The sequence below is a fragment of the Lithobates pipiens genome, unplaced genomic scaffold, assembly GCF_037356315.1.
Source record: "Lithobates pipiens isolate NorthernLeopardFrog02 unplaced genomic scaffold, aLitPip1_a1.2 Scaffold_16, whole genome shotgun sequence".
Classification (NCBI taxonomy): domain Eukaryota; kingdom Metazoa; phylum Chordata; class Amphibia; order Anura; family Ranidae; genus Lithobates; species Lithobates pipiens.
The window spans coordinates 645,363,508-645,390,848 of record NW_027507748.1 but is presented as its reverse complement, the minus strand read 5'-3'; the positions used below and the strand labels follow the sequence as shown (position 1 = coordinate 645,390,848).

The 27,341-nt window shown below is 41.7% G+C and overlaps 1 protein-coding gene across 2 annotated transcripts; it reads left to right on the top strand.

Moving 5' to 3' along the window:
- Positions 1–1,757: 1,757 nt before the first annotated feature.
- LOC143984045 (sarcolipin) lies at positions 1,758–27,315 on the top strand. 2 transcript variants are annotated; one of them, XM_077484327.1, is made up of 2 exons: positions 1,758–1,868; positions 26,676–27,315. In XM_077484327.1, exon 2 carries the CDS (start codon positions 26,778–26,780, stop codon positions 26,871–26,873), a length of 96 nt encoding a protein of 31 aa, XP_077340453.1. In that variant the 5' UTR covers positions 1,758–1,868; positions 26,676–26,777; the 3' UTR covers positions 26,874–27,315. The 2 variants fall into 2 exon arrangements, with proteins under 2 accessions (XP_077340453.1, XP_077340454.1); XM_077484328.1 differs by lacking the exon at positions 1,758–1,868 and adding an exon at positions 1,886–1,908.
- Positions 27,316–27,341: the final 26 nt, after the last annotated feature.

The following is a 27,341-nucleotide window of genomic DNA, read 5'->3' as shown; positions in this document are numbered from 1 at the left end:
AGCAGAAGAAGGACTCCAAGGGGGCAGAGGGTAGTAATATCATTGAAGACAACACTCAAAAACTACTGCTGGTGATGCTATCCAAGGGTGAAGACCGGTGCTCGTTGTTAGGATGTGCAGTCCCTCAATACTTTTAATGATGTAAGCCAGCAACTTGGTGGTCTCAAACATTGAAAACCTTTATTGGCTACACAAGTACATCCAGTAAAACAATACTAATGTGTTTCAGTCACTGTGGCCTTACTCATAGCATCAGTAGGCTATTAGTAAGGCCACAGTGGCCGAATCGGATTAACATTGTTTTACTGGATGTACTTGTATAACCAGTAAAGTTTTTCAATGTTTGAGTCCACTGAGTTGCTGGCTTTTACACTATATTACCAAAAGTATTAGGATGCCTGCCTTTATATGCACGTTAACTTTAATGGCATCCCAGTCTTAGTCCATAGGGTTCATTATTGCGTTGGCCCACCCCTTGCACAACACCTTAAATTCTTCTGGGAAGGCTGTCCATGAAGATTAGGAGTGTGTCTATGGGAATGTTTGACCATTCTTCCAGAAGCGCTTTTGTGGGGTTAGGCAATGATATGGATGAGAAGGCCTGGCTCCCAGTCTCCACTCTAATTCATCCCAAAGATGTTGAGGTCAGTCAAGTTCCTCCACCCTAAACTTGCTCATCCATGTCTTTATGCACCTTGCTTTGTGCACTGGTCCAAATCATTTGGTGGAGGGGAGATTATGATGTGAGGTTGTTTTTCAGGGGTTGGGCTTGGCCCCTTCTTTCTAGTGAAGGGAACTCTCAAGGCGTCAGCATACCAAGACATTTTGGACAATTTCATGCTCCCAACTTTGTGGGAAGTGTTTAGAGACTGCCCTTTCCTATTCCAAAATGACTGCGGACTGCGCACCTTTGCCCAAATCAAGGTCCATAGAGACATGGATGAGCGAGTTTGGGATGGAGGAACTTGACTGGCCTGCACAGAGTCCTGACCTCAACCCAATAGAACACCTTTGGGATGAATTAGAGTGGAGACTGCGAGTCAGGCCTTCTCATCTACATCAGTGTCTGACCTCACAAATGCGCTTCTGGAAGAATGGTCAAACATTATCATAGGCATGCTCCTAAACCTTGTGGACAGCCTTCCCAGAAGAGTTGAAGCTGTTATAGCTGCAAAGGGTGGGCCAACCCAATATTGAACCCTACGGACTAAGACTGGGATGCCATTAAAGTTTGTGTGCGGGTAAAGGCAGGCGTCCCAATACTTTTGGTAATATAGTGTATCAATCAAGGTTAAAAGTACTGGGCAGTAATATCCATAAAATCTATGACATGGAAATCTTGTGGCTGGAGTCCCAAGAAAGTCCAAAAAGTCAGCAGGTGACTTCTCCCACCGCCAGCCTTTATCTATATCTAAAATATGACTTCTGTCTGGACTACTGATCCTTCAATCATTCAGTTCAGCTGCAATAGATGCCACTTGCGTTCAAAGCAACATAGAAAAATCTCCACTCTGTGAACGTTCTTCATCCATTCAGTGTCATGTCATCAGGTCATTTGTCTTTGTATTGCTAATTAAAGATGTTAGGGATGACAGCTGTCTTGCAGGCAATTAAAATAGTATTTGAAGTCAAGTTCAGGACCACTAAATTATCATGACATTAGCTGCAAATTGTTCCCGGGCCAGCTGTGTTCAAACACATTCTAATATTAATATTCTGCCGGTGACATCACACTCAATTAACTTCTCACAACTCCTCCCTCTAACTATTTCAGTCCTAACACGGGGATTAGAATTCCAGAGGACGGAGAGGAACAATACAGACAGCAAGGAGTCCTGAGCTCCCTGGAGTTGGATTGCACACTGCAGGTAAAACTCACCACTAACTTTTCTTCACAGAGACCTCCAGGTATTTCTAAACTTTCATGGAAGTACTTTACATAGAGTGACTAACCTGTTGATGTTAAAAAAAAAATGTTTTATCTCTCCAAAGCATCTTTGAAATAGTAATAAGATACATCGACACTCAACAGACATCAATATATTTATAGTTTGGCCTGCAGCAAAAAGTTTCCATATACCGTGATTGTCGTTTTTTTGTAGGATAAACTGTATTCACGTTCCAATCTATACAGTTTGCCAAAATTATTTGAATTTTGAACTCAAATTTACAAAAACATAAAAGTCATAAAAAAATAATAGATCTTATAATAAAACAAAAAAGTCAATATAAACCTAATTGGGACGTGTTAGAAACACTTGAGCCGGTAGAATTAAAATGTAGTAAATTGAATATATTTAATATAAATCATTTCACACGATGTTCTTCATCATCAGTATTGTACATTTTTAATGTGCTAGTCTTTCATTACTAAAAACTAATTTAAAAAGTCTGTGCAAAATACAATTATACAGGTTAATAAAGTCAAATCAGCAACAAACAAAAAAAATTCTGATTGGTTGTTGGTTTTCATGTTGTTTGTTGCCTTATTAAGTTAGGGATACGATAGGCATGAGAGTTTTCCCCAAGCTGGCCAATTGTGGTTGGATTGGGAAACAAGAATTTGTCTCCGGACATTCTGAGACCTTCACAGTACAGATGCATATATGTCTCCTGGTTGTCATTTTCAGGGGAAGAATAGAGCCTTTCTGAATGGATGTTCTTTACCTGAGCACTCCTGTTCTTCTTAGATAAGGTTGGCGCTGGGGGTGTCTGCTCAGTGTATCACCATGTACACCTTGCTGATAAAAAAAACGTGAACATTCTAACAAATTAAATAAAAGAATGCATCAAGTGTGATAATAACCCAAAACCAATCAGCATGCATTTATCTTCTATTTTCTGAAAGCCATATTAAGCAGAATTGAACTAAACAGATACAAATCTGATTGGTTGCTAAGAGTTTACTTACATTATTAATGAACATTACAATGCCTAAAATATTAGCCCTTGTACTCTATATAATATCTGAATGTGACTCAATAGGTAAGATAGAATGTCGTGAATTTTAAAACTCACACATATTCTGTAGAGTCCGATCTACCCAAAACATGTACTTCAGTTTTGCATGCTTGCTTAAACGTCAAACTTCATATTGGTTTATATCTCATGGAGGACTCCATGGGCTCTTACAAGCCAAATGTTGGTGGCGTGGTCTCCAAGTGAATTCTTTAAAATACAGAGCAAATCAATAATTGGAAAACACAGCCACAAGATAGTGACACATTCATTAAAGAGAATTATTATAGAGAGTAATGAAGGTAGGTGTTCAGTCATTCATTGCATACCGTGGGGTATATGGGTCTTAAATACAAATTGGCAGTCAGAAAGTGCATAGGGATTTAGCTGCATTCACCGCATTGTTCATTCCAACACTCACCTGTGCTAGGTTATTGTGACCGCTGTTTCCACCAAAAGTAATGAGTCAAGTCTGCCATTCATGTAGGGAACCTGTATAGCTGTATAGCTGATAAGGGAGGGTGGACAGGTGAGCTCTTTACTTGCATTAATGAATAATGCATGAGAATTCATAGTAGAACTTCTGCTGCATGAAGATTTCAGTGGCACAGTTCAGTTAGGCCGACCATACAAGGTTTGAACCCTGCTGAATGGGCAGGCTGAATGTACCAAGTTGATAGATCGATCAACTTGGGTACAACCAGCCTGCCAGATTCTCTTATAGCCGCTAGCTTTGAACAACGCTAGCGTTGTCTTCTCTTGGCAGGGATGGCTTCCCCCACCTGCCCCTGCCGTGAGCAGACAATTACTCAGCAGGAGGGATTCCCCCATCACCACGGTCTTTGTTGATGGGGAATCATGCAAATTTCTTTCGGTTGTAGGAAAGAAATTTGCACTTTGCCAACCTTACTGTGTCTTCCTTTTACCAGTTGCTAAGATATCAGGTTAAGAATTAAGGATTATTTTTATGGGCCGAGTTAAATGTTAGGGTTCAGGTAGGGGGAGGCTTTAGCCCATGTACACACGGTCGGAGATTTTGCCAACCAAATCCGTCGGATTTTGCCCGTCGGATTTAGTCCGACGGATTGTGTCCGAAACTGTTGCATACACACGGTTGGGCCAAGTTGGCGAAAAATCCAATCTTTCAGAACGTGATGACGTAATTTCGTTACGATGGGACTACATTCAGGCTAGTAGCCAATAGCTTTGATGCCCAGTTGGTCGGGAAATATTTCCAACATGTTGGAAAATTGGGTCGGACGGAGATTCGGACGGAATCAGTCCGATGCATACCACACACAGTCGGATTATCTGACGACACGGTCTGATAAGACTCATTCCGACAGATTCTCCGACCGTGTGTACAAGGGCTAAGAGTTAAGCTGGCCATACACTAGGAAAATTTCAGACGTTAGTACGAAAATTCTCATCAGAATGTTCATTCTTGCCATCATGGGGGGAATTTACTCTGCAAGGGCAGTTGCTCTAGAGCTTAATAAATAATCATAAGCTCTACTGACTTCCATCATCCAATCACGTGCAAGCAAAAATCCTATTTTTTTCTTTTTCTTGCATGTGATTGGATATTCATTGCAAAGTGAAGCTTTATCTCATTTACGAAGCTCTGGAGCAACTGCACTTGCAGAGTGAACTGTACTTTGCAAAGTAAACAGCCTATTTGCCATTAGTAAATCAACCCCATTGAGTCAACTAATTTCATTTGCGTGCCCTTAAAATATCATCCAGATCTGCGGTTGAAAGTAATCTCAGGTGTATTAAAAACAAAATGTATGATTTTTTGGGAATGAAAATCACATTCACAATTAAAATTTCATTTGATCAAGAAAAACTTTTCATCCTGCTCTTTCAAATGTTTTCATCCCTATGGTTGAAAATGAAGATCCATTTGACCTTACTAATCACTGGAAACACAAACGAACATTTAAAAAAAGAAAATTTTTGTAAAATTTTTATGAGTATGGCCAGCTTTAGGGTGAGGCTAGGAGGGCAAGTCAGATGTCAGAAACTTTTATGCTCACTCTGTAATTCTGTTTTATGCCAAAAGTCCCATTCCAACTATTACTGCATCAGGATCTCGTCTCAACAAAATAGTGAAGGTGGTTCCAGTAAGTTGGCAGCATATTTATCTCTTGGCCAAACATATAACTTCAGTTTTAAACATTTTTTGCCTGTAGAAGTCTCAACATTTTTCAGTCACCTGTATTGTAACCCATAAACTAAGACCTACACATGGATGGATATGGTGACCTATGTTCAGAAATGGGATGATGACTATCCTATCAATTGTGATTGTAGTATGACTACATAACCTACAACATTCAGCAAGGAGAAGAAGCACCTTTCTGGGGTTTTCAATAATGGCAGGAGCAATGATGGCACTGAGAAAGAGCAATTGCCAAATTTGAGTGTATTGTAGCCAGTTAAATGAGCAGAGAGTATTGCTGTGGCTTACTTCATACGTTGTATGTTGTTTTTTTTTATGTAGTCCATCTCTGAAAATGTTTAACACCTCCAGACCCATGATGTGTGCTACAGGCTTCATATGGCTGGAGGCATTTACATGCGATTAGCCATAATGTGATATTTCAAGTGTGACATTTGTATTATTCCTAGAGGATTACCACACAGACTTGTCGCTGCTTACTATTTACACAGGCGGCTTATGTGTTAACAGAGCTGGAATTCCTTTTCTTCTTCGTAGCGTCTTGTAGCTCAACATGAGTAAAGTCTGTGTGGATTGAGAGCTTCCCCAGATTGGCTTGATTGGCAGATAGAGGACACACTCCAATTAAAGCTTTTACGTGACTTTTTTTTTTTTTTTTTGGTGCTTGTATTTAGCTACAAAAAAAGAAATCAATGCATATATCCGTCACTCTCCAGAGGTACCAGCTTGGAATACATAGACAAGCAGACTGCTATCACCACAGTAGGAGGCAACAGTGAAAGAGCGGCTGCCTGTTATTTCAATAACAGCCAGGGCCGTTGCTAGGTGGCAGATAAAACAGGGGCCTCAGCCCAAAATACGAGCCCAGCACCGGGGGGGGGGGGGGTGTAGTACTTACCTGATGCGTACTGACCTACCTGACCTACACTGACCTACCTGACCCACACTGACCTACCTGACCTACACTGACATACACTGACCTACACTGACCTACCTGACCTACCTGACACACACTGACCTACCTGACCTACACGACATACACTGACCTACCTGACCAAACTTCAGGTGTCCTCTTGCAGCTCAGCGGCACGCCCATCACACAGTAGAGTAGACTCCAGGCAGCGAGAGCCATGATGAGAAGAGGAAAGCCACCCACCCGAGTGCCGAGTGGGGTCGGGATCTTCTGACAGTGGCGCAGCGGCTGCATTGTGATTCCCACCTTCTAGAGCTTGCAGTGCCTATTATGGTCGTCACACGTCCCGCGTTCCCGGCATTGAACTAGTGGCACGTTCATCAGTGCTGCAGGCTCCAGAAGGCAGGACCTGCTATTACACTCGGACGCACTCAGCAGCGCTCAAGATCAGATCCGTCCCCGCTGGGCGGCGGTGCTTTGGGCTAATAATAGAACTGTGCCCACCCGGGACTTTTTGGGCACCCACTCAGGGATTCAGCCACTGTCAGCCCCCCCCCCCCCCCTTCCGACGCCGCTGATAGCAGCACATATGTCCATTAACACCTAGCTGGTGTTCCAAGACCATATACTGAAAATAATATCATGTTTCCTTCTCAAATAGTTTTCAGAAGGAGGTGCAGGAACATGGGGTGGGCTTTGTGTAACTTAACAAGTCCCAGTTTGGCAGATATATTGACTCCTCCTTTCCTAGTGGTTCTTTGAACCTCTTATCAGTTAACAATTATATATGAAAATAAAGAGTAAAAAGTCACATTTTATTTTAGTTATTTTATTTGGTTTTATTCATTTTTAACATTATTAAAAATTAATAAAACAAACATTGTAGCAACTACAGTTAATAATCCTAAAGCTACAAGCTTGGTATTTGTATTTAATTTGGCCTCCACCCAATGCTAAAATTCTGCAATATAAAAAGAAATCCGTATGGAAAAAATGTATAAAATCACCCCTGGCTCCCATATTGCAGTGGGGATGTCACACTCCTTCCGAGTAAATCTCATGGGATCTTGGGCAGCCGAAATCCCGTGAGATGACTCTGCAACACAATACAGGATTGTCTTTGGGTTTACTCAACTTTCTTTGGGATTTTGTTGGAAGAATGGTGATATCAATCCTGCCCATAGGAAAAAGCTCAAAATAAAGTAACAGCTTTGCACCATCTGTAGGCAACCCCTTAGTGAAATTTAAAAGCTAGAGGCATTTTGTGGACCTCCAGATCATGTGATTACTGTGGGGGTAATTTAAAGGGTAGCTGTGCTAAAAGTACAGTTATTATTTTTTGGCTCCTTTACACTACTGGGCTGCATTGGGCAGTGGTGGCCAAGGCAAACACCATTGTTTTTGATAGGGCCCCTTTACACCAATGCATCTGTTTTTGTGCGTTGCGATTAAATGACACACATACATTTTCTCGCAACACAGTGCATTACAATATACAACTGCATATAGAGTCAAATTGAGTGCAATGTAATTAAAGTTTATATAAAAAGCACTGCAATGCCTTGTAACAAATCAACGTGTGCCTATTGGCGTGAACAGGTCCAGGATATTTTACATCAGAGCCCATGTGTAACACATTACATACAGTATATACAATTTCCCAGATTAGAATTTGTTGTATACTATACAAAGGAAGAGGTTAGCAGGTTTTGCTAAACATATGAAATAATGTTTACTATACCGCTTACATTTGCAGATTAGAAAAATACCTTTAGGTTCACAGAGATATATATTTATATGAGAAAAACGATTAGAGCGGCGCTGCTCTCTCTCTCCCTTTTCTCATTGCCTCAGAGCTGCTTCTGCTCTCCTGAGCTGGCTGCCGCTTCCTACTTCTGCCAGAACTATAAAATACATACCTGGACTTAAAAAAGGAAAAACGGATCAAAACCCTTCCAACTAGAACTCGAAAATTACTAGCAATTACTACTAACATTTTTCATCCACCCACCTATTTACTTACTTATTTATTTTAAAAGTGGTTCCTGCTAGCGCTCCATCCCATCCTCTTTACGTATATATATATATATATATATATATATATATATATATATATATTATACTTTACTGCTTTATTTGTGCATTTTTACACATATTTATATTAACAATTGTTTCTTTAACATATCAACATTTTCCACTGTGCCTGTTGAGGAACTACTGGTAAAGTAATGAAAATAAACACATAGGACATTCCAAATATTTAAAGTGACTGTAAAGTCTAGTTTTTTTCCTATAAAAATAACAAACGTGTTATACTTACCTGCTCTGTTGCAGTGGATTTGCACAGAGCAGCCTGGATCCTCCTCTTCTCGGGTCCGTCTTCTGTGCTCCTGGCCCCTCCCTCCTCTTCAGTTCCCTCGTAGCAAGCAGCTTACTATGGGGGCACCTGAGCTGAGTCACAACTCCCTGTGTCCATTCAGACACAGAGCCCCGGCCTGGCCCTGTCCCCTCTCTCCCCTGATTGGCTAGCTGACTTTGATTGACAGCAGCAGGCGCCAATGGCGCCGCTGCTGTGTCTTAGCCAATCATGAAAGAGAATCTCGGACGGCTGAAACACTCGTGGACATCACTGGACAGAGAGGGGCCTCAGGAAAGTGCATTAAGATAAAAAATGCATTAAGATAAAAAAACTTTCTGCCTTTACAACCTTCCAACGTTTTCTTTATCCTACCACAGAGGTTAGGATGTATAATAACAATTCTAGTTCTGTAATGAAAATTCTACATGTGGGAGCTGGTGTGCAACTGAGTAGAAAATAACAAAGACTTTCATAAAATATTTTAATGGGCAGAGTGACATTGTTCCAAAATATGAATCCCAATATTTCTTTTTGGACAAGTTTCTTTTAATATCTGCCATGCAGTCCTCTCTGCTACCTGCATCAATATGACATTCTAATTAAAATGAATTATGACAGAAAGATAGGTTTCAATAAAGTTCTAACAAAAAAGAAAATAAATGAGATTGGTGCATCGGCACTGATAATTCTAGTGTACACCACTGACCATGAATTTAATGTGGCTTGCTGGTGGGAACGAGACCATGACATCATTGACCATGCATGGACATATCCTTTAGTTAATTGAGCCCTTTGTCACAAAATACCAATCAAATCATTCAATCTCTCCCCTCTCCGCTCACACTGTACCAATCAGTACAGAGAGGTGAGAGAGGAACTGGACATGATGTCTTTTGGTACCAACAGTTCTATCAGTACTACAATGTATTTTCTAAAGAGAAGTTGACGATCTGCAACATTTCTAAAGCTAACAACAGCTCTAAAATGCATCTTCTGTTGCATATGCCTGCATATTTTTGTGTTACATTTTTAGACCAATTTCTGTGGAGCTCTATGGATCCTAGGTTTAGGCTGTACATAGGACTTTGACTTCTGCTCCATTCAAGATTAAAGTGTTTGTAAAGCTTCTTTTTTTTCTTAAAATACAAACATGTTATACTTACCGTGGCCCCCAAACCACCTCTTCTGGAGTTCTCCATCTGCCCTCTCCATCTCTCTCTGAGCTGGACTGTGTGCATCCATAGACACACAAAGTGTGACTCGCCCCCCCCCCCCCCCCCCACTACACCACTAACAGCAAGAGTCAGTGATTAATGCTGAGTTTCCTGTGAGACCAGAGACAGGCTGCTGCAAATGGGCACAGCAATGGCTCAAGATCGAGCTCAGGTAAGTAATTTTTTATGGTGGGTGCTGGGGGGAGCAGCCTTTGAAGAGTTTTTTCCACTTTAAGCTCCATCCTTTCTAACCCTACCCTGGCATCTAACTACCAGATCTGTTGAGGCCCATGTACACCCTGGGGATTAGATCCAAGGACATAGGGATCATTTTGAAGACAAACACAGTTACTTAAAGTGGAAGTAAAGGCTAGCCATAAGTGTTGTTAGAAATGTTGCCTCCCCCCTCCTCCTCCTACCTATAATGCATAGCCTTTTTAAAGGGATCTATGGAAATACCTTTTTTTTAATATGCTCTGGTGGTGCGGTCGCATGATACAGAAGCACCAGCTCCCCTATATTAGGAAGCGGCTGCTGCAGGGAAAGGGAGTGTTGACAATAGATGGACTATGGGAGCCGGTGGGTGAAGTTATGGCTGCGGGCATTCAGAGCCACGATGGAACACTTCCTTACACAGGGGAGCAAATGCTTCTCAAACAAATGACCACACCGGAGTAGATTTAAAAAAAGAATTTCCACTGATCTCTTTTATAATGGCTATGCAGCATCAGTAGGAGGGAGGAGAGGCAAGATTTTTAAAAACATTGCGCGCACACGATCAAATTGTCTGGCGACTTAGTCTGCCGAAACGCATTTCACTGGACAATTCAATCGTGTGTGGGTTTCAGCGGACTTTCTCAGCGTACTTAGAAAGTATTTTTGCAGTCCAATCTTTCCCGCCGGACTTGGGTTTCAGCGGACAATACGTTCGTCAGTGTGCTAGTCCGGCGGACTAAGAATGACGCATGCTCAGAAGCAAGTACGAAAAGAAAGCTATTGGCTACTGGCTATTGAACTTCCTTTTTCTAGTCCCGTTGTACGTGCTGTACGTCATCGCGCTAGCAAACGCCAGACTTTCGGTGTGTCCATGTGTGGCCAAGTCCGTTCAGTAGAAAGTCCGCCAGACTATCCGCCGGATTGTTTGCCGGACTAAGTACGCCGGAAAATTTGATCGTGTGTACGCGGCATTACTTACACTTGAGAGCAACACAAGATGTATGCACTTCAGCACTGTTGTCTTAGGAACATTTTAGGCCAGGTCAAGTTAATTTTAAATAAAGAAGCTTCTAATAAGGGGAGTGCAGGTAGAAGCTTAAACTACATTTTTGTATCTGTTTGTTACCATTGGAGATCCTTGTTTTAAGTGGAACTTACATAAAGTAAGCCTGTCATGAGAGAAATACAAGGACTACTGTTTCTGACCTCTCTGGAAGTCTCTGAATCAGAAAACGTTTGCAGATTAGGCAGGGAATAATTGCATGGATGTTTCTCATATGACAGGTTTCCTTTTTACAGCCCAATTGGACATCATCTGAATACATTCTAGGCCAGCCTTTCTCAACCTTTTAACCCCAGAGTAACCCCTAAAATAATTTTCAGGTCTCAGGGCAACCTTAATGCGATTAGTCCATCAGGTGACATTGGTCAAATGCCCCTTAGTAGGTGGTAGTAAGTCGGAAGAATGCCCCTCCAATAGGGGAGGCCAGATTAACATATTGGAGTCTTGCCGCTAGCATCGGCAAGTGGCATTGGACCTGGAACTATGCAGGCACCACCAGATAGGAAGCCAGTTAGCCATGGTACCCGTAGCCACCCTGGAAGAACCCTGGTTGAGAATAGCTGTCCTGTGTGCTTAAAAAACAAGGTTCATAGTCATAGAATTTGTTTTCTTTGAAAAGCAGCCTCACTCTGAGTAGAGAATCCTGTCCCCTGTGTAGAAGCAGTGGTTTCTCTGCAGAGGTTCAACACACCCCCTATTAAGGAAAGGTAAACGTTTCAAAATATATAGATCATTTGCAGTAATCCACTGTTTTTGAATAGTCTTTCTTTGCCAATTATTTTATATGTATATTATTTTAAAAAGGGTAGGAAGGAAAACTGAATATCTGAAAAATAGGGGAAGATAAAACAAAAGCGGAGATTATATATCCACAGCTATTAAGGTTCTGTTGAGTCGATTTAAATGGGGAATATCTTTCAACATATATTCTTCATTGGTATACTGTAGCTAAAGACAACCAAGGAACTTGACTATAGGCTACCTTGGCAGTTGTACAAAGGGCATAATTTCAGAACTAAAGCTAACATAATTCTCGCATAGGTGAGAACTGAGGAGGTGGAAGCTGATATCTGTCACAAAAAAGTACCCACTACCTAAAACATTTAAAATTGTTAGAGACTGAGGGAAAGGGATGAGTTGCACTTTCACTTTTGAGTGATGGTCTACTTTAATCTCCCTTGACATCGACATTCCAGTCTCCTCTATGGCGCAGCAGGTCGTGTGTCCATTGATACCTGCCTACATCCGATCCTTTCCGCTAAAAACAGATGGATGGGTTCCCCATCTGTCTGGCAGATCAGATTGGATGGCAGTTGGGTGTAAACGGACAGATGGGCCATGTACATCCATCTGCCAGTGGAGGAAAGTAGGCTGTGTCCGCTCTTCATAAGCGGAGCCAACATGCACCAGCTATCCACCCGCTAACCGGGGATCAGTGGAAAGATTCCCTGCTGGGTAGGCGGACTCCAACATAGACCGCCCCTTATGTATGAGGCCTAAAAGAATGATTGCCATGGTTCTGCCCTTTCTCTATGAATTATCAATGACTGCTTTGTTTTTGGATTGTTTGAAGTGATGATGTGAAACGAATTTAATTTTAGAGAACAATTGTGAGCTTGTTAATGTACCAATATACACTGATCAACCATGACATTATGAAAATCCACCTAATATTAAGAAGGTCCCTGTTTGCCACCAAAGCAGCCTTGATCCGTTGTGGTACGGACACCATTAGACCTCTGAAGGTATGATGTGGTATTTGGCCTCAAGCCTTCAGTAGCAAGTGCTTTAAGTTCTTCATGGGGTGGGAACTCAATGGATTGGACTTGTTTTTTTCAGCACATCCCACAATGTTTAGGTAGGTGGTATGAGCCAAGTAATATCCACATGAACGATATGACTCAATGTTTCCCAGCAGAACATTTCCCAAAGCATCACACTGGGGTTGATTTACTAAAACTGGAGAGTGCAAAATCTAGTGCAGCTGTGCATGGTAGTCAATCCTCTTTTAACTTCCACTTGTTCGATTAAGCTTTGACCAAAAATAAAAATGGAAGCTTCTTGGTTTCTATGCAGAGCTGCACCAGATTTTGCCATTTCCAATTCTAGTAAATCAGCTCCACTGTCTCTGCTGGCTTACCTTCTTTCCATACTGCATTCTGATGCTATCTTTTCCCCAGATAAGTGACCTGGCCATTCACATGATATAAAAGAAAACATGATTCATCAGACCAGGCCATCTTCTTTCATTGCTCTGAAGTCCAGTTTTGATGCTCACATGCCCGGTGTAGGCACTTTTGGCTGTGGACACAGGTCAGCACTCGCACCTTGACTGGTCTGCGGCTACGCAGCTCCATACACAACAAACTGCGATGCCCATTTTTTCTGCTTTCAAAACTTCAACTTCAGGGACATGTTTACTTGCTGCCTAATACATCTCACCCACTTTCAGATGTCATTGTAACAAGATAATTCGTGTTATTCACTTTACCTCTCAGTGATCTTAACTGCTTTCTGACCAGCGCATGACGATGTACATCGACACAATGGCACGGCTGCGCAAATGGGCATACCTGTATGTCCCCTTTAAATCGTGGGCTAGTGGGTGCACGCCCACCACGTGAGCGTGCCTGTGGGTCCCACGAACTCGATGTCCACTGGTGGCCCGCGATCATGACACGGAGAGGCAGAACGGGGAGATGTAAACAAGGCATTTCCCTGTTCTGCCTATCAACATGACAGCGATCTACTACTCCCAGTGATCTGGAGCAGTGATCTCTGTCATGTTTTAGTGAGCCCATCCCCCCTACAGTTAGGAAACACTGAGGGAACACAGTTAACCCCTTGATCGCCCCCTAGTATTTAACCCATTCCCTTCCAGTGTCATTTACACAGTAGGCAAAACATTTTTATCACACTGATCGCTGTATAAATGTAACTGGTCCAAAAATAGTGTCAAAAGTGTCCGATGTGTCTGCCGCAATCACGATAAAAATTTCAGATACTCATAAAAAAAATATATAATAAAAATGCCATAAATCTATCCCCTATTTTGTAGACGCGATCATTTTTGTGCAAACCAATCAATATACGCTTATTGCATTTTTTTTTAACCAAAAATATGTAGAAGAATATATATTGGCCTAAACTGAGGAAGACATTTTTTTAATATATTTTTTGGGGGATATTTATTATAGCAAAAAGTAAAAAATATAGCTTTTTTTCAAAATTATCGCTCTTTTTTTGTTAATACAAAAAACACAAAAAATAAAAACCTCAGAGGTGATCAAATTCCACCAAAAGAAAGCTCTATTTGTGGGAAAAAAAGGATGTCAATTTTGTTTGGGTGCAACATCGCAATGTCAGTTAAATCAAAGCAGTGCCGTATCGCAAAAAGTGCTCTGGTCAGGAAGGGGATAGATAAATCCTTCTGGGGCTGAAGTGGTAATGATCGATGTATATAGTTACACTGCACACAGGAAAAAAAGAAGTGACTGGCAACCACAGCACCCCCCAGAGAGTCAGTACCACTGCTCCTCTGACAGCAGCAGTTCAAGGCCAATGGGGGGGCTCCTCCTTGGCTTCACTCATATGACAGAGCTGAAGGGTGAACCTCCCCTCTGAGCTGTCGCAGCATATAGTTATCTGGTCAGGTGAGTGTGTTTAGGGAGTGGGGAGATCTGAACTGCAGGATGTGTATTAAGGAAGGTGGTGGTGCCTGCACAGAGGAGTCTGTACTGGGGTGGAGGGGTGTCTGTGCTGGTAAGGAGGAGTGTGTCTGTACTGTGGGGTCTGTAGTTAGGGGAGAAGAAGAGTGTCTGTTCTGAGGAGAACTGTATTGAGGGGTCTGTGCTAAGGGGGTCAGATTGGACTTAGGGGGGGGGGGTCTGTACTGAGGGATTTGTTCTGGGGGTCTGTACTGGGGGAGGAGGTGTCTGTACTGAAGGGTCTGTTCTAGGGCGTAGGTCCGTGGTGAGAGGTGTCATGATGTGGTGGTCCATCTGTACTGAAGGCTCTGTGCCAAGGAGTCTTTACTAAGGCGTTTGTGTTAGGAGGGTTGATTGCCTTGCTTGTTGCTAACCTGGGTGGTCCTAAATGCTCTCTTGCCGGTCCAAGACCTCTGCCAGGACCTGACTACTGTTTTGTCTTCTGCCTGGCCACAACCTTTGCCCAGGCCTGACTATTCTATAGCCAACAACACTGATCAAGTGGGGAAAATACAACCAGTTGGTTGAACAGAAGTCGATCAGTAGACTGACCTCTGAACATCCTTGTTGAACCAAATGATTTTCGATCTATGTATAGCCAGCTATAGAGGGAAGAATGTTTAATTCTTTGAGATGAGATTTTGAAGTGTTTTTTTGACTTACCTTTAATCAGGTAGTCATTTTGAATGCAAGTTTTAATATAATCACCCTCCACACATTAACCAAATAATATCTCTTTTAACACTTCTTGAAAACTTTTTTTTTATGGATTGACCTTGTATAGAAGAATATTATCCAGGAGGACCCTATCATGTTATCTCTAGGTTTATAGCAGTCCTGTGTAATTAGGTTTCATAAATCATATTAGTTAAAGGTTCCCTGAAGACCTGACTAATGCATAGCTCCCAACTGTCCCTGATTTCGAGGGACTGTCCCTGATTTGGAGCAATGTTCCTCATTACTCCTCATTTGTCCCTCATTTTGGTCTGATCTATATAGATGTATATAAAATGCACTTTTTATCTATCAAAAAGTGTTTTTCCAGTGCTAAACCTTTCATCTGATTCCTAAATTGCTGCATTTGTACATTCCAAAAGCCAATATAAAGGAATATTAGTGGTAAAAAAAGCACCAATCTTGTACAATTCATCTTTAAGGGGGTGTATAAGGAAAAAAGACTAATATTGGGTGGACTTTGTACGGCACATGAATATTCAATCTAAAAAGTATTAGAAATATTTTATTATTTAATGATCAAAAATGTCATACACATAAAACAGTCACATAGGCACAGCAATTATTTTAATAAAACAGTGTTGCTTGACCCATATTGCCTGACCACTGATATTCTCCAGTAAAGTATATAATACAATAGTTAACAATACAAAGCCATTGGTTTGGTCTCCAGTAGTAGAAAAATATCCAGAGTCCCAGAGAGTGGTGTCACGTATGTGGGTCTGTATTTTTAGTTAGCAAGATAGCTCGATATGTTCCGCGCTAGTTTAGCGCTTCTTCAGGAGCGATTCGCTCTACAAAATATATACATATACAAATCAGTAAACAATTAAAACAATTTTTTAATACATACGTAATCAATAAAAACACAAAAAAACAAGATAAAAAAACACCAGCTATGGTGTTAAAACACAAACGCATGCTGATGCCCATGGGTTGCCAAACCCTACCTACCCAAACACGAGAGGGGATGAAGGAGCAGAGGGGTAGAAACACAGATCCCAATAGACCTCCGGGGACCCAGGAGCAAGGCAGGGAGATGGGAGTCTGTAGGCATATGAACAAACCAATGTGGTGCAAGTCGCACCAAAAATAACATAAGGCATGCATTGCCCATTTAGTTACCAAGCTGCTATAGAGAAAAAAAGGGGAGGAAGGGAAAAAAGAGCAGCTGCTCATAATTAATACATCCATACAGCCCGTAATTAATATAAAGGGGGGGGGATGCATATATTATTATCATCCATGTCCCAAAAAAAAAAAAGGAGAAACAGAAGCCATATAATCTTACCGTAGGATTTGAAAAACTCTAAGTATAAACATTTTTCAGCTTGCTGGTAAGGGGGGCTTTAAGGGGGCGTAACCAGGGGTGTGTCCTATGCCTGCATACTTTTGCTGATAGGTGTCCCTCATGCCCATCTCAAAAAGTTGGGAGGTGTGCTAATGTACTAACATGTCTTAGTACAGCCGTGCTGCTAATCCTTCACAGGTTGAATTAAGATTTCTAGAGACACAAGCTTCACTTGACAATAAACCGAAGAGATGATCAGCTTGTAAATTCTCCTGTAATTGCTTTAGAAATTAAATGGCAATAACGAATTTGTTTAAAAAAAAACACAATTAAGCAAGGTGTTCCAAGCACATTCTTTTAACTGTGGTGGACCCAGAAATGGCAGAATCCCAGTGCCACCATTACAGCTTTTTAGAATTCCTACCAATATTGAGGCCAACATTTGATGTCTGGTATATTAGAAAAGCTGGCTGCAGAGCAAAAAATGTAACATTTTTAATTGATTTTCACTTGAACTAAACTGGCTGCCACAACCAAATATGTTATTGGCTGCAGTGGGGTGGGTTACTATATTACATTTTTCATAATTTCTGTATGCCCTTATTTAATACATTACTTATTAGTTATTCCTTATTTCCATATAATACATTTTTCCCAAATATATAATTTACAATCCTAATTGAACTTCACATTTTATTGAATTAAATGTTGTATTCCAGGTAGGTATAAAATTAATGCAGCTAAGCATCCATTGATAACTCATTTATTCACACCTATACATTGTGGTGAAATGCCTGTTTTACAGTGTGTTACCACAAGGCATGTGCCCTGCGCTGTGGCGATACTGCTTTTGAATGCCCTGCAGCACACCACAATATATAGGTGAGCACATACTCTGCATTGTGGTAAGCTGCCTTAGAAAAGACGGTGAATATCCAAACTTGCCGATATTGTGGTGCATTCATATCTATTGCCCCATTGCAGCACATGTTAATGTGTGCCACACCACCCATTCATATGCCTCCTTTAAAGCACCGCGCTGTAAAAATGTAAATGGGCCAAGTGTGAGTACCTGGATTTTGCTTGATATCAGCCTATAGCAAATTCCTGTAAAGCAGAACCAAGGCTGGGAGAGGGAGGGGCAGAACTAGGAGCCAATAAAGTTTGTTTCATACAAATTGGCTGATAAGAATAATGCTGATAGGAGAAGAAAGCAGAAGAGCAGAGGTTGGACCTCATCAGTCTGCTGCTTCTCTTTTAATGTCCAGACCACATTCCATTTGTATATTTAGCTCTTTGACTGGGGTTCATCTTAAACATGAATTCTGTATTGGAATTACTTACATTACATTACATAGCACTGTCACTCTTATACAGGCATTCAGGGCAGAAATTACTACGTATTCTGCAAACTAAAGACTCTAAAAACTTGGCATGTCTTCTGCAGTGGGTTTTCTACGATCTCATAAAAGCTTACTAAAAATGGGATGGAAGAGATTTACAGGCCAATGCTGTAGCCAAAGGTTATATAAATATTCCAGTACTGCTTGTCCCACAGCGCATTCGTTTTGATTCACCTGATTAGATGTGGTGATTGTTGACACTTGAAACCAAGTAACCAGATCGCCTTGGAATTTTTGTCACAGCGTCAGGAGCTTGGGTGCAGCTGTTAGTAAGAAGAGAGTCTGTGCCCGCGCTGTCCCTGGATAAAAATTCTCCTAATAGCTCTGAGTGAAGGACAGAATCATACCACCATTCTTCTTCTGATTATGTGGTATAATGAGCCTTTAATATGGTGCCAGAAGAAGGATGAGTGCAAAACAAATGGCCTAACTGGTTGAACCCAGGTTGAACTGGATGGACCGGTGTCTTTATTCAACCTTAGTATGTAACTATGTAACTGTAACATGATCTTAAAAGGCTGCTGACTTAAAGTGTATGTAAAGTTTTGTTTAGAATGTTGAATGATTGGGATCTCTGTAAGGTTTTTATTAATCTTTGTCCCTGCTGGGGAAATTCACCCTCTCCATTGGTCCTGGTGACCATTGTCTGCAATACAGAAAGTGATAGGAAATCCATAATTTATGAGTTGCCACAACAATCGTAGGTAGGATTAAATCTTCCAATAGGGCCACCTGTTTTGGTGATGACTAAGATGGGATATACCCTCACTTTGGAGAGATCTCCACTTGCTTCCTGCTGAGTCTGAAGCACATAGAATGAAAAAATAAAAATAAAATAATAAAATAAAAAGTAACAAGGGTCCTAACTATTTTGAAATAAAAAGAAGACCTCTTGGCCAAAATATTTGGAGAGGTTTGAGCAAAAGCTCAATTCGCGTGCTTTACAAGGAAAACATATATAAAATCTGATTTCCTTGGTACCACACCCTGGCTCACCTTCATTCAGTTTATCGATCTGCCTCCAATCTATGTTGGAGATTTCAGGCAGTGGTAGGTACTCCATTTCACATATACTGGTTGTATCCCAGCATAAAAGCTTCACTGGAATTTGTACGCTCCTTTGGACAATTGTTGTTAGATTTTCCACGGACAAATGTTCGATGACAGGTTTTAAAATTTTCCGTGGACAAATGTGTGTTGTCGGATTTTTCAAGCGCGTGTACACAAGTCTGTCGGACAAAAGTCCAAAGTACAAACATGCATGCTCGGAAGCAAGGACGAGCCAGAAGCGGTCGGTCTTGTAAACTAGCGTTTGTAATGGAGAATTTTAACATTTGTGACGTGGCAAATTATGAAATCTTGAAATGCAGCGCACATTCTCTTCTTCTTTAATGGGATAATAATGAAGCTGCTTTGCTGGTGATACCGATGCAGTTTTTGCAAACAAATTTTCAAAGGCTTTTTTTTCTAGTGATGTCAAGAATAATATTATTATGCTTGTGTTGTTTTTTTTTGGGCGCGAGTTACCACAACACCATTATCTCGTAGTTTTTAAGATTGAAGATACAACTACTGTATGTTGGTGTCCCTTGTTAATTTTACATTATATTTTATAAAATGTAACTGCCTACTCCCAAACGGTCATTTGAAGTAAAACACATAGCCAAGTATTATTCTCCATAATTTTTTTATTGTACATTAAAAAAAGAAAACAAATAAAATTAGACAAGCTATCTGCCAATAGAACTTAACCAAAAAGTGCATTCTAAAATATAGAAAATATACCAAATCAAATCATTATTCAACCAAAAAATAAAATAAAAGCCTCATGCATGTGTCCTGCTTCAACAATGCCAAGGGTTGGTGAAAGCAGGGGTCCATCATCCGGAGATAATTCCTAAAATCATCTGGATTATTCTCCTGGAGCTCCCGCAGAAATGGCGTATGACATAATTGGTCACGATTAATAAAGAAACCAATTTTTGGTTCAAGAAATTCTCCTCCTCCTGTTCCTGGACTGGACTTGGGTCGAAGAAATAACTCCAAGACCAATAATAAATAACATGTTATCGCCTCTGATTCAGCTGGCTGGTTGACGAACGGACATTCAGAAAAGAACTGAAAAGTGCAAAATGAAAAGTGCAAAATAAAAAGTGTGAATCAACACTCACACATCTTCTACTAACACGAAATTAGTAGAAGGAGCACAAAGGGTGGCACCTGAAAGTTGAACTTCCTCTTTTTCGGCTCATAATACCTCTAGTATGTCACTACGTTTGTGTTTGTTGGCCGAAAGTTGTATACCATTTGTATGCAAGACAAAATCCAGGCACACGCCTTCGGACAAAAGTCCAAGGTTTTGTCTGCGGAAAATCCGGTTGTGTGTACAAGGCTTAAGATGCTTGGTTCTCATTTGCCCCATCCCATGACCACATAACATTTTTTTGTACTGGGACCTTCCTTTCCCACACCTCCCGATGACTATGAACAAACTATTTTTTTAAATACAGTATGCTAACAATTAAATGGAAACAAACTAACTCCCCTTGAATTCCTTAATTGCATTAATAAAGTGAAAACTATGGAGCTTCTATCAGCTAGAATATATGATAATCTAAGGAAACAAGGTTTGGGACCCCTGGGTTCAAATCTTTGCTTCTTCATCTCGAGAGCAGACACTGGGAATTTATTAAAACTGGAGAGTGCAAAATCTGGTGCAGCTCTGCATAGAAACCAATCAGCTTCCATATTTTTATTGTGAAAGCTTAGTCGAACAAGCTGAAGTTGGAAGCTGATTGGCTACCATGCACAGCTATACCGGGTTTTGCATTCTCCAGTTTTAGGCCCCTTTCACACTGGGGCAGTTTTCAGGTGCTACAGCGCTAAAAATAGCACCTGTGTAGCACCTGAAAAAACCGGCCCCTTTCACTCCAGTGTGAAAGCCAGAGGGCTTTCACACTGGAGCGGTGAGCTAGCAGGACGGTGAAAAAAGTCCTGCTAGCCGCATCTTTGGAGCGGTGAAAGGAGCAGTGAATAACCGCTCCTACCCATTGAAATCAATAGGACAGCGCGGCTATAATGCGACACTTTGCGGGAGGTTTTAACCCTTTTTCAGCCACTAGCGGGGGTTAAGACCACTCCACTAGCGGCTGCAGACCGCCAATAAAACGATGGTAAAGCGCCGCTAAAAATATCGGCGCTTTATTGCTGACGCCTGCACTGCCCCAGTGTGAAAGGGGCCTTAGTGAATCAACCCCAGTACCTCTCTCCCACATGGTCAGCCCATGCCTCCCTCCCTCTCTATATCTGTCACCCTTTCACTTTTCTTCTTCTTTGTCTTCTTCTTTCCTCATTTGTTGCCTTCTTGGCTTGTTCTTTGTACAGTAACAGAGCTTAAAGTACAACTAAAGGCGCCCTACATATTTTTAGTGTACTGTGAATAAAGCTCATGAAAGTGCCACATTTTAATAAGTACCATAAATAAAATCATAATTACCTCAGCATACACCCATATGCTTGCTGTAATCCCCCTCTGTGTCGCCACTGCTGGATCCAGATAGTGATGGTGGGAGGAGTTTTGCAGAGCTAGCACATTGTTGCCTTCCACTATCCTAGCATTTGCATCTCCCACAATAAACTACATTTCCCATGGTTCATTTGGCAGTTGGTCAGAGGCATAGGTGGGCCAGAGGTGGGAAGTGGGAAGAACCTTGTCGTGTTTCAAAGAGGACTGACGCACTAGGGCTTGTAAGTAAAATAAGCAACACCCCAATAATGTCACGGCGCTGCGCTGAGGGACAACGGAGCAATGGATCCATTTGAAAAGAGAGGAAGCTCCGTTGTCCCCAGAATAAAGGAAGCTGAAAAGCTGGAGGGGGAGCAGGTACATTTCTCTATATCCTTGTATTTATATTACAAAGACAGACATGTTTTACAGTCTGCTAAGTTCTATCACATATTACATTTTGTTTTTTTGACCTTAGTTCTTCTTTAACCTATCACCATGCATACCTTTTTGGGGATTAATGTAATTCTACATTATTCTTGCACATGGGGCGGCTCTGTCAGGAGGTAGCCTGTTCAGCAGAGAATCTGTCCATTGACCCCCAGCTGAGCAGGCGGAGAGCTGGTCCATGTCCGCTCCGCTTGTGCAGAGTGAACACAGACATCACCCGCTCTCCTGTATGAATGGTGAGATGTAAACGTACCGCCTGTCCATTTACACCTGACTGCCATCTGATTCATATACCAGACGAATCCCCATCTGTCTGTTTTTAGTGGATAGGATCAGATGTCGGCGGGTGTCAATGGACACATGTCCGTTTACATCCGCTGCTCTATAAAGGACAATAGATGGTCTGATCGAGTGGACCCAATCGGTGGATTCATGTGAAAGGGGCCTAAAGAGTATTTCAGACATGCCTATATGTTTTGAATTTAAACCCCAGACATGAAATATGAACAAAACATATCCCTCTATAGTGTGTACTTGTCTCAGTTAAGACCACTAAGTGTCATTGCTGCCTGCTGCTTCATTCCCCTGCTATCAGCATGAGTCACTTCTGACATGTTTTCCTGACACCAAGAGAAAAAAGGAAACAAGGGAGGGTCCTCCAGCTGATTGACAACCTCAACTGTCTTCCTGTTTGGTGTGTGAAGGGTGTCCCTTTCCTCCAATCAGCTGTCAGAGCTCTTTTCACTGGATTCTGCAGAGTGTAATTTCAGCTCTACGCCCCCCTTTTTTCTGACACCTCTGACAAGCTGTATAATATCTGGACTTTCAACAGTTGTTCGAAGGAGAGCCTCAGCATATCGGCAAGATGTGGTGAGATCGTATACATGTCATTTGAGCACTTAGGTGACTGCCATAGTACTGCTCTTCAGCGTACTGTCTTTGTACCATTAGTTAATCAGCTGCAAATTATGTAGTATATCTACTGTTAGTAGATTGAACCTGGCTGGTACATTGAGACAAAGAACTTGGAGATATTGTAGGATCAGCAAGTCATGTCGCTATATGTGCACGCTTCTTCATTTTAAACTGGGATACTCCACCCCTTTGATTTAAAGGGATTGTAAAGTGAATTTTTATTTTTTTTAAATAACAAACATGATATACTTACCTCCACTGTGCAGTTCGTTTTGCACAGAGTGGCCCCGAACCTGCTCTTCTGGGGTCCCTCGGCGGCTGTCTCGGCTTCCTCCCGCAGGTGCTTCTCACGTTCATGCAAGCTCCCTCGCATGGTGAGAAGCATCTGCGGGTGCACTCCCGTGATACAGCCGGCGGCTATAGCCGCTCACTGTATCACACGGCCCCGCCCCCCGGCGCTCCGCGTCAGTGGATGTGATTGACAGCAGCACGAGCCAATGGCTGCCCTGCTTTCCATCCATCCACTCCAGCCAATCAGCGGCCAGGCTGAACGGTGGAAAGGACGTCGGGGGACGAGCGCGGGACTTTTGAGGGGTGAGGTAAGTAAAACAGGGGGGCTGGGGGCGCAGGCACTGTCAGATGTTTTTTCACCTTAATGCATAGAATGCATTAAGGTGAAAAAACATTTACCTTTACAACCCCTTTAAGTGTCCAATACCTGCCTCTTTGCCGTAAATTAACAAATTAGTTCAGTAGGAAGGATTCAGTTTCCATACCATTAAGCGTAGAGTTAGGCTGGACATACACCTGTGCACATATTCGATTAAAGAGGAAGTAAACTTTCCTGGTTTGTTGTTACCTATAGGTAAGTAGGGTAAGCCTACTTACCTATAGGTAAGTAGGGCTTACCTATAGGTACTGTAAATATCTCCTAAACTTGCACCGTTTAGGAGATATTTATGTGTACACCAGTATTGATGTCATCGGCACATGAGCTCTGAAGGAACATCCACCCATGCCCTTTCTTCAGAACCATGTTCCGTGACCAGCGGCTCCCACGTGCATGCACGGGAGTAACGTCACACAGCTCTGCACAGTCATAGAGCCGGAGTCCACAGACCCGGAAGGAAGAAGAGCGAGGATGGATGTGGCCTCCAGAGATAACAACGAGGGCTTAGTTTGCAGGTAAGTTTCACATAATGTGCTAGTATGCGATGTATACTAGCATATTATGCCTTTACTTTGCAGGTCAGCAAAAATTCAAATAAAAGAGGCAGCATTTACATCCTATTTAGGTATTAGGATTACCACCACCCATCTGTACATTGGCTCCAAGTGAGACTGTCCTCTTACATCCACATTAATACTAATACAGACTTCAGCATTGCTCTCTTTTTTAGCTGGCTCACATGGGCCCTTACCTACCATCTGAGGCTCTAGGAAGGATAGGATTGGAGTGGAGTTCAGGATCTTTGGAGTAGGGTGGCAGTTGGCTGGGGGTGCTGAAGTGTAGGGGTAAGTTGTGGGTGGGGGGATGGTGGTGGGGGAATCCCCTTGGTGGGTTGCAGGTACGCAGTGTTTAAATAGATTTTTTACAGCCATATAATTTAATAAAATGATTTTGGTAGCCTTAGATGTTCTTTATCCTTGTGCTGTTATTTGTTATGAATACATTTTACAGATTCTCACAGATAAAAGCCCATAAAGAACAAAATGAATGTTAGCATCTTAGGCACATGCTGTACATTTAACTCTCTCTGCTTAGAAGTTGAACCTCATACCCAGCTCCAGAAACATGCTTTTTCACTTACAAGTCTGCCAGAATACAGTATCTCACAAAAGTGAGTACAACCCTCACATCTTTGTAAATATTTTATTATATCTTTTCATGTGACAACACTGAAGAAATGACACTTTGCTACAATGTAAAGTAGTGAGTGTACAGCTTGTATAACAGTGTAAATTTGCTGTCCCCTCAAAATAACTCAACACACAGCCATTAATGTCTAAACCGCTGGCAGCAAAAGTGAGTACACCCCTAAGTGAAAATGTCCAAATTCGGCCCAAAGTGTCAATATTTTGTATGGCCACCATTATTTTCCAGCACTGCCTTAAACCACTTGGGCATTGAGTTCACCAGAGCTTCACAGGTTGCCACTGGAGTCCTCTTCCACTCCTCTATGATAGCATCACAGATCTGGTAGCTGTTACAGACCATGCGTTTGAGGAAGCCCAACAGATGCTCAATAGGGTTTAGGTCTGGAGACATGCTTGGCCAGTCCATCACCTTTACCCTCAGCTTCTTGGTCATCCTGGAGGTGTGTTTGGGGTCGTTATCATGTTGGAATACTGCCCTACGGCTCAGTCTCTGAAGGAAGGGGATCATGCTCTGCTTCAGTATGTCACAGTACATGTTGGCATTCATGGTTCCCTTATTGAACTGTAGCTCCCCAGTGCCGGCAGCACTCATGCAGCCCCAGAACATGACACTCCTCTTCACCATGCTTGACTCACACACTTGTCTTTATACTCCTCACCTGGTTGCCACCACACACGCTTGACACCATCTGAACCAAATAAGTTTATCTTGGCCTCATCACACCACAGGAGTATGCGGCCTATGGTCTGAGCACTGACAGGCTGACCCCCCTACCCCTTCAACCTCTGCAGCAATGCTTGCAGCACTCATTTGTCTATTTGCCAAAGACAACCTCTGGATATGATACTGAGCACGTGCACTCAACTTCTTTGGTCAACCATGGCGAGGCCTGTTCTGAGTGGAGCCTGTCCTGTCAAACCGCTGTATGGTCTTGGCCACAGTGCTGCAGCTCAATTTCAGGGTCTTGGCAAACTTCTTATATATAATTGTCATTTCTTCAGTGTTGTCACATGAAAAGATATAATAAAATATTCACAAAAATGTGAGGGGTGTTCTCACTTTTTGAGATACTGTATCTTTCTCCAGTTTTCCTCCCCAAGTACAGAGGGACCCCTAGTAAAGGCAGTTACTTCTGCTGAAAAGATTAACAACAACAATTGCCTAAATACATCAGCTTTTCAAGAACAAATATCACCTTTTCATAGCCATCTGGCTACCCTACTGCATCTTTCAGACTGCTCATTATCTATTTTTGAAGGTCATGTGCAATTCCATTAGGGTCCCAAAATTGTGTTTGTCAAAACATTATTTTGCACAGGTGGAAGAATTTTAGGAATCAAATAGCTAGTGAGACCTAGAATTATAAAGGCTGGTAACTAGCTGAATGACTAAAGCTGGCCATACACTGATTTAGTTGTAGCCTGTTTATCAGAGGATAAACAAGTCATTCCCACTTGAAATAAGTCAACTGATTGACTGAGTTCTGTTGAAAGGACATGTTGGAAAAATGTATTTAATCAGTGGCTGCAGCCAACCAGATTGCAATGTCTTGGCAGGGGGATTTCTCCATCCACCTCTTTTGTATGGATGGAGATCTATTTTTTTTATGCATTATGAATGTAAATGATCTTGTAAATGTCAGTAAATGTCAATACTGATAAGTTCCTCACAGCCAACAATGCTCCCATAAGTGATGTGCTCAGTGGATTCTGGTTACAAAACAATACAGGAGAGTCAATGTAAATTAAACTGAAGTTTTTTTTTTTTTTTTTACTTTAACACTATTTGCTGTATAGCAAGTCACTTACTAATTTCTGGAAATGTCCATTAGAGTTTTTTGTGCGTATGTTTAACCATTTTTGTTTTGTGGACCTCTTTGTAGGACAAGTGGACCTGGCAGTGAACACAGAGCTCTGAACTTGTCCCAAGAGTATACCTTTGTGTTGTCAAAAAAGCACCAACCAATCCTCCAATCTTCAGCAAAATGGAGCGTTCAACTCAGGAGCTTTTCCTCAACTTCATGATTGTCCTGATCACTGTCCTGCTCATGTGGGTTCTTGTGAAGTCTTACCAAAGTTAATAGACTACTATGGAGTAACGTAACGGCCGTTGTTTCTACTTAACTATGTGAAATTCCACGAGGGCTTACTGAACACCCATACAAAGATGATTTTGTCTGCTCTATGCCACCAAGGTCCTAGTTTTCACCGCCACCCAATTAATCCAATACCACCAGTACACATGGACCTGTCTCTGAGCATGGAAGCCATATTGCACTGCCAACCTTCCCAGCCCATGATTGAAAACACATTACACTAAGATTGATAGCTGACCGTCATAAGGACATGAGGGAGTGAAATTTAAACACAGAAGATATGTTTAGTCTGGTGGAGGAAGCTGAGAGAAAAATGTCAAACTTCTGTCTTTAGAAATGAGAACTGGGAATGTTTTGATTATAAGTACAACGGAATATTTCAGTCCCATCTTTCCATCACAATAAAGTCTTTCCCACCAAAAGTTGAGTTTTTAGATCACTTGGTGTTTTATT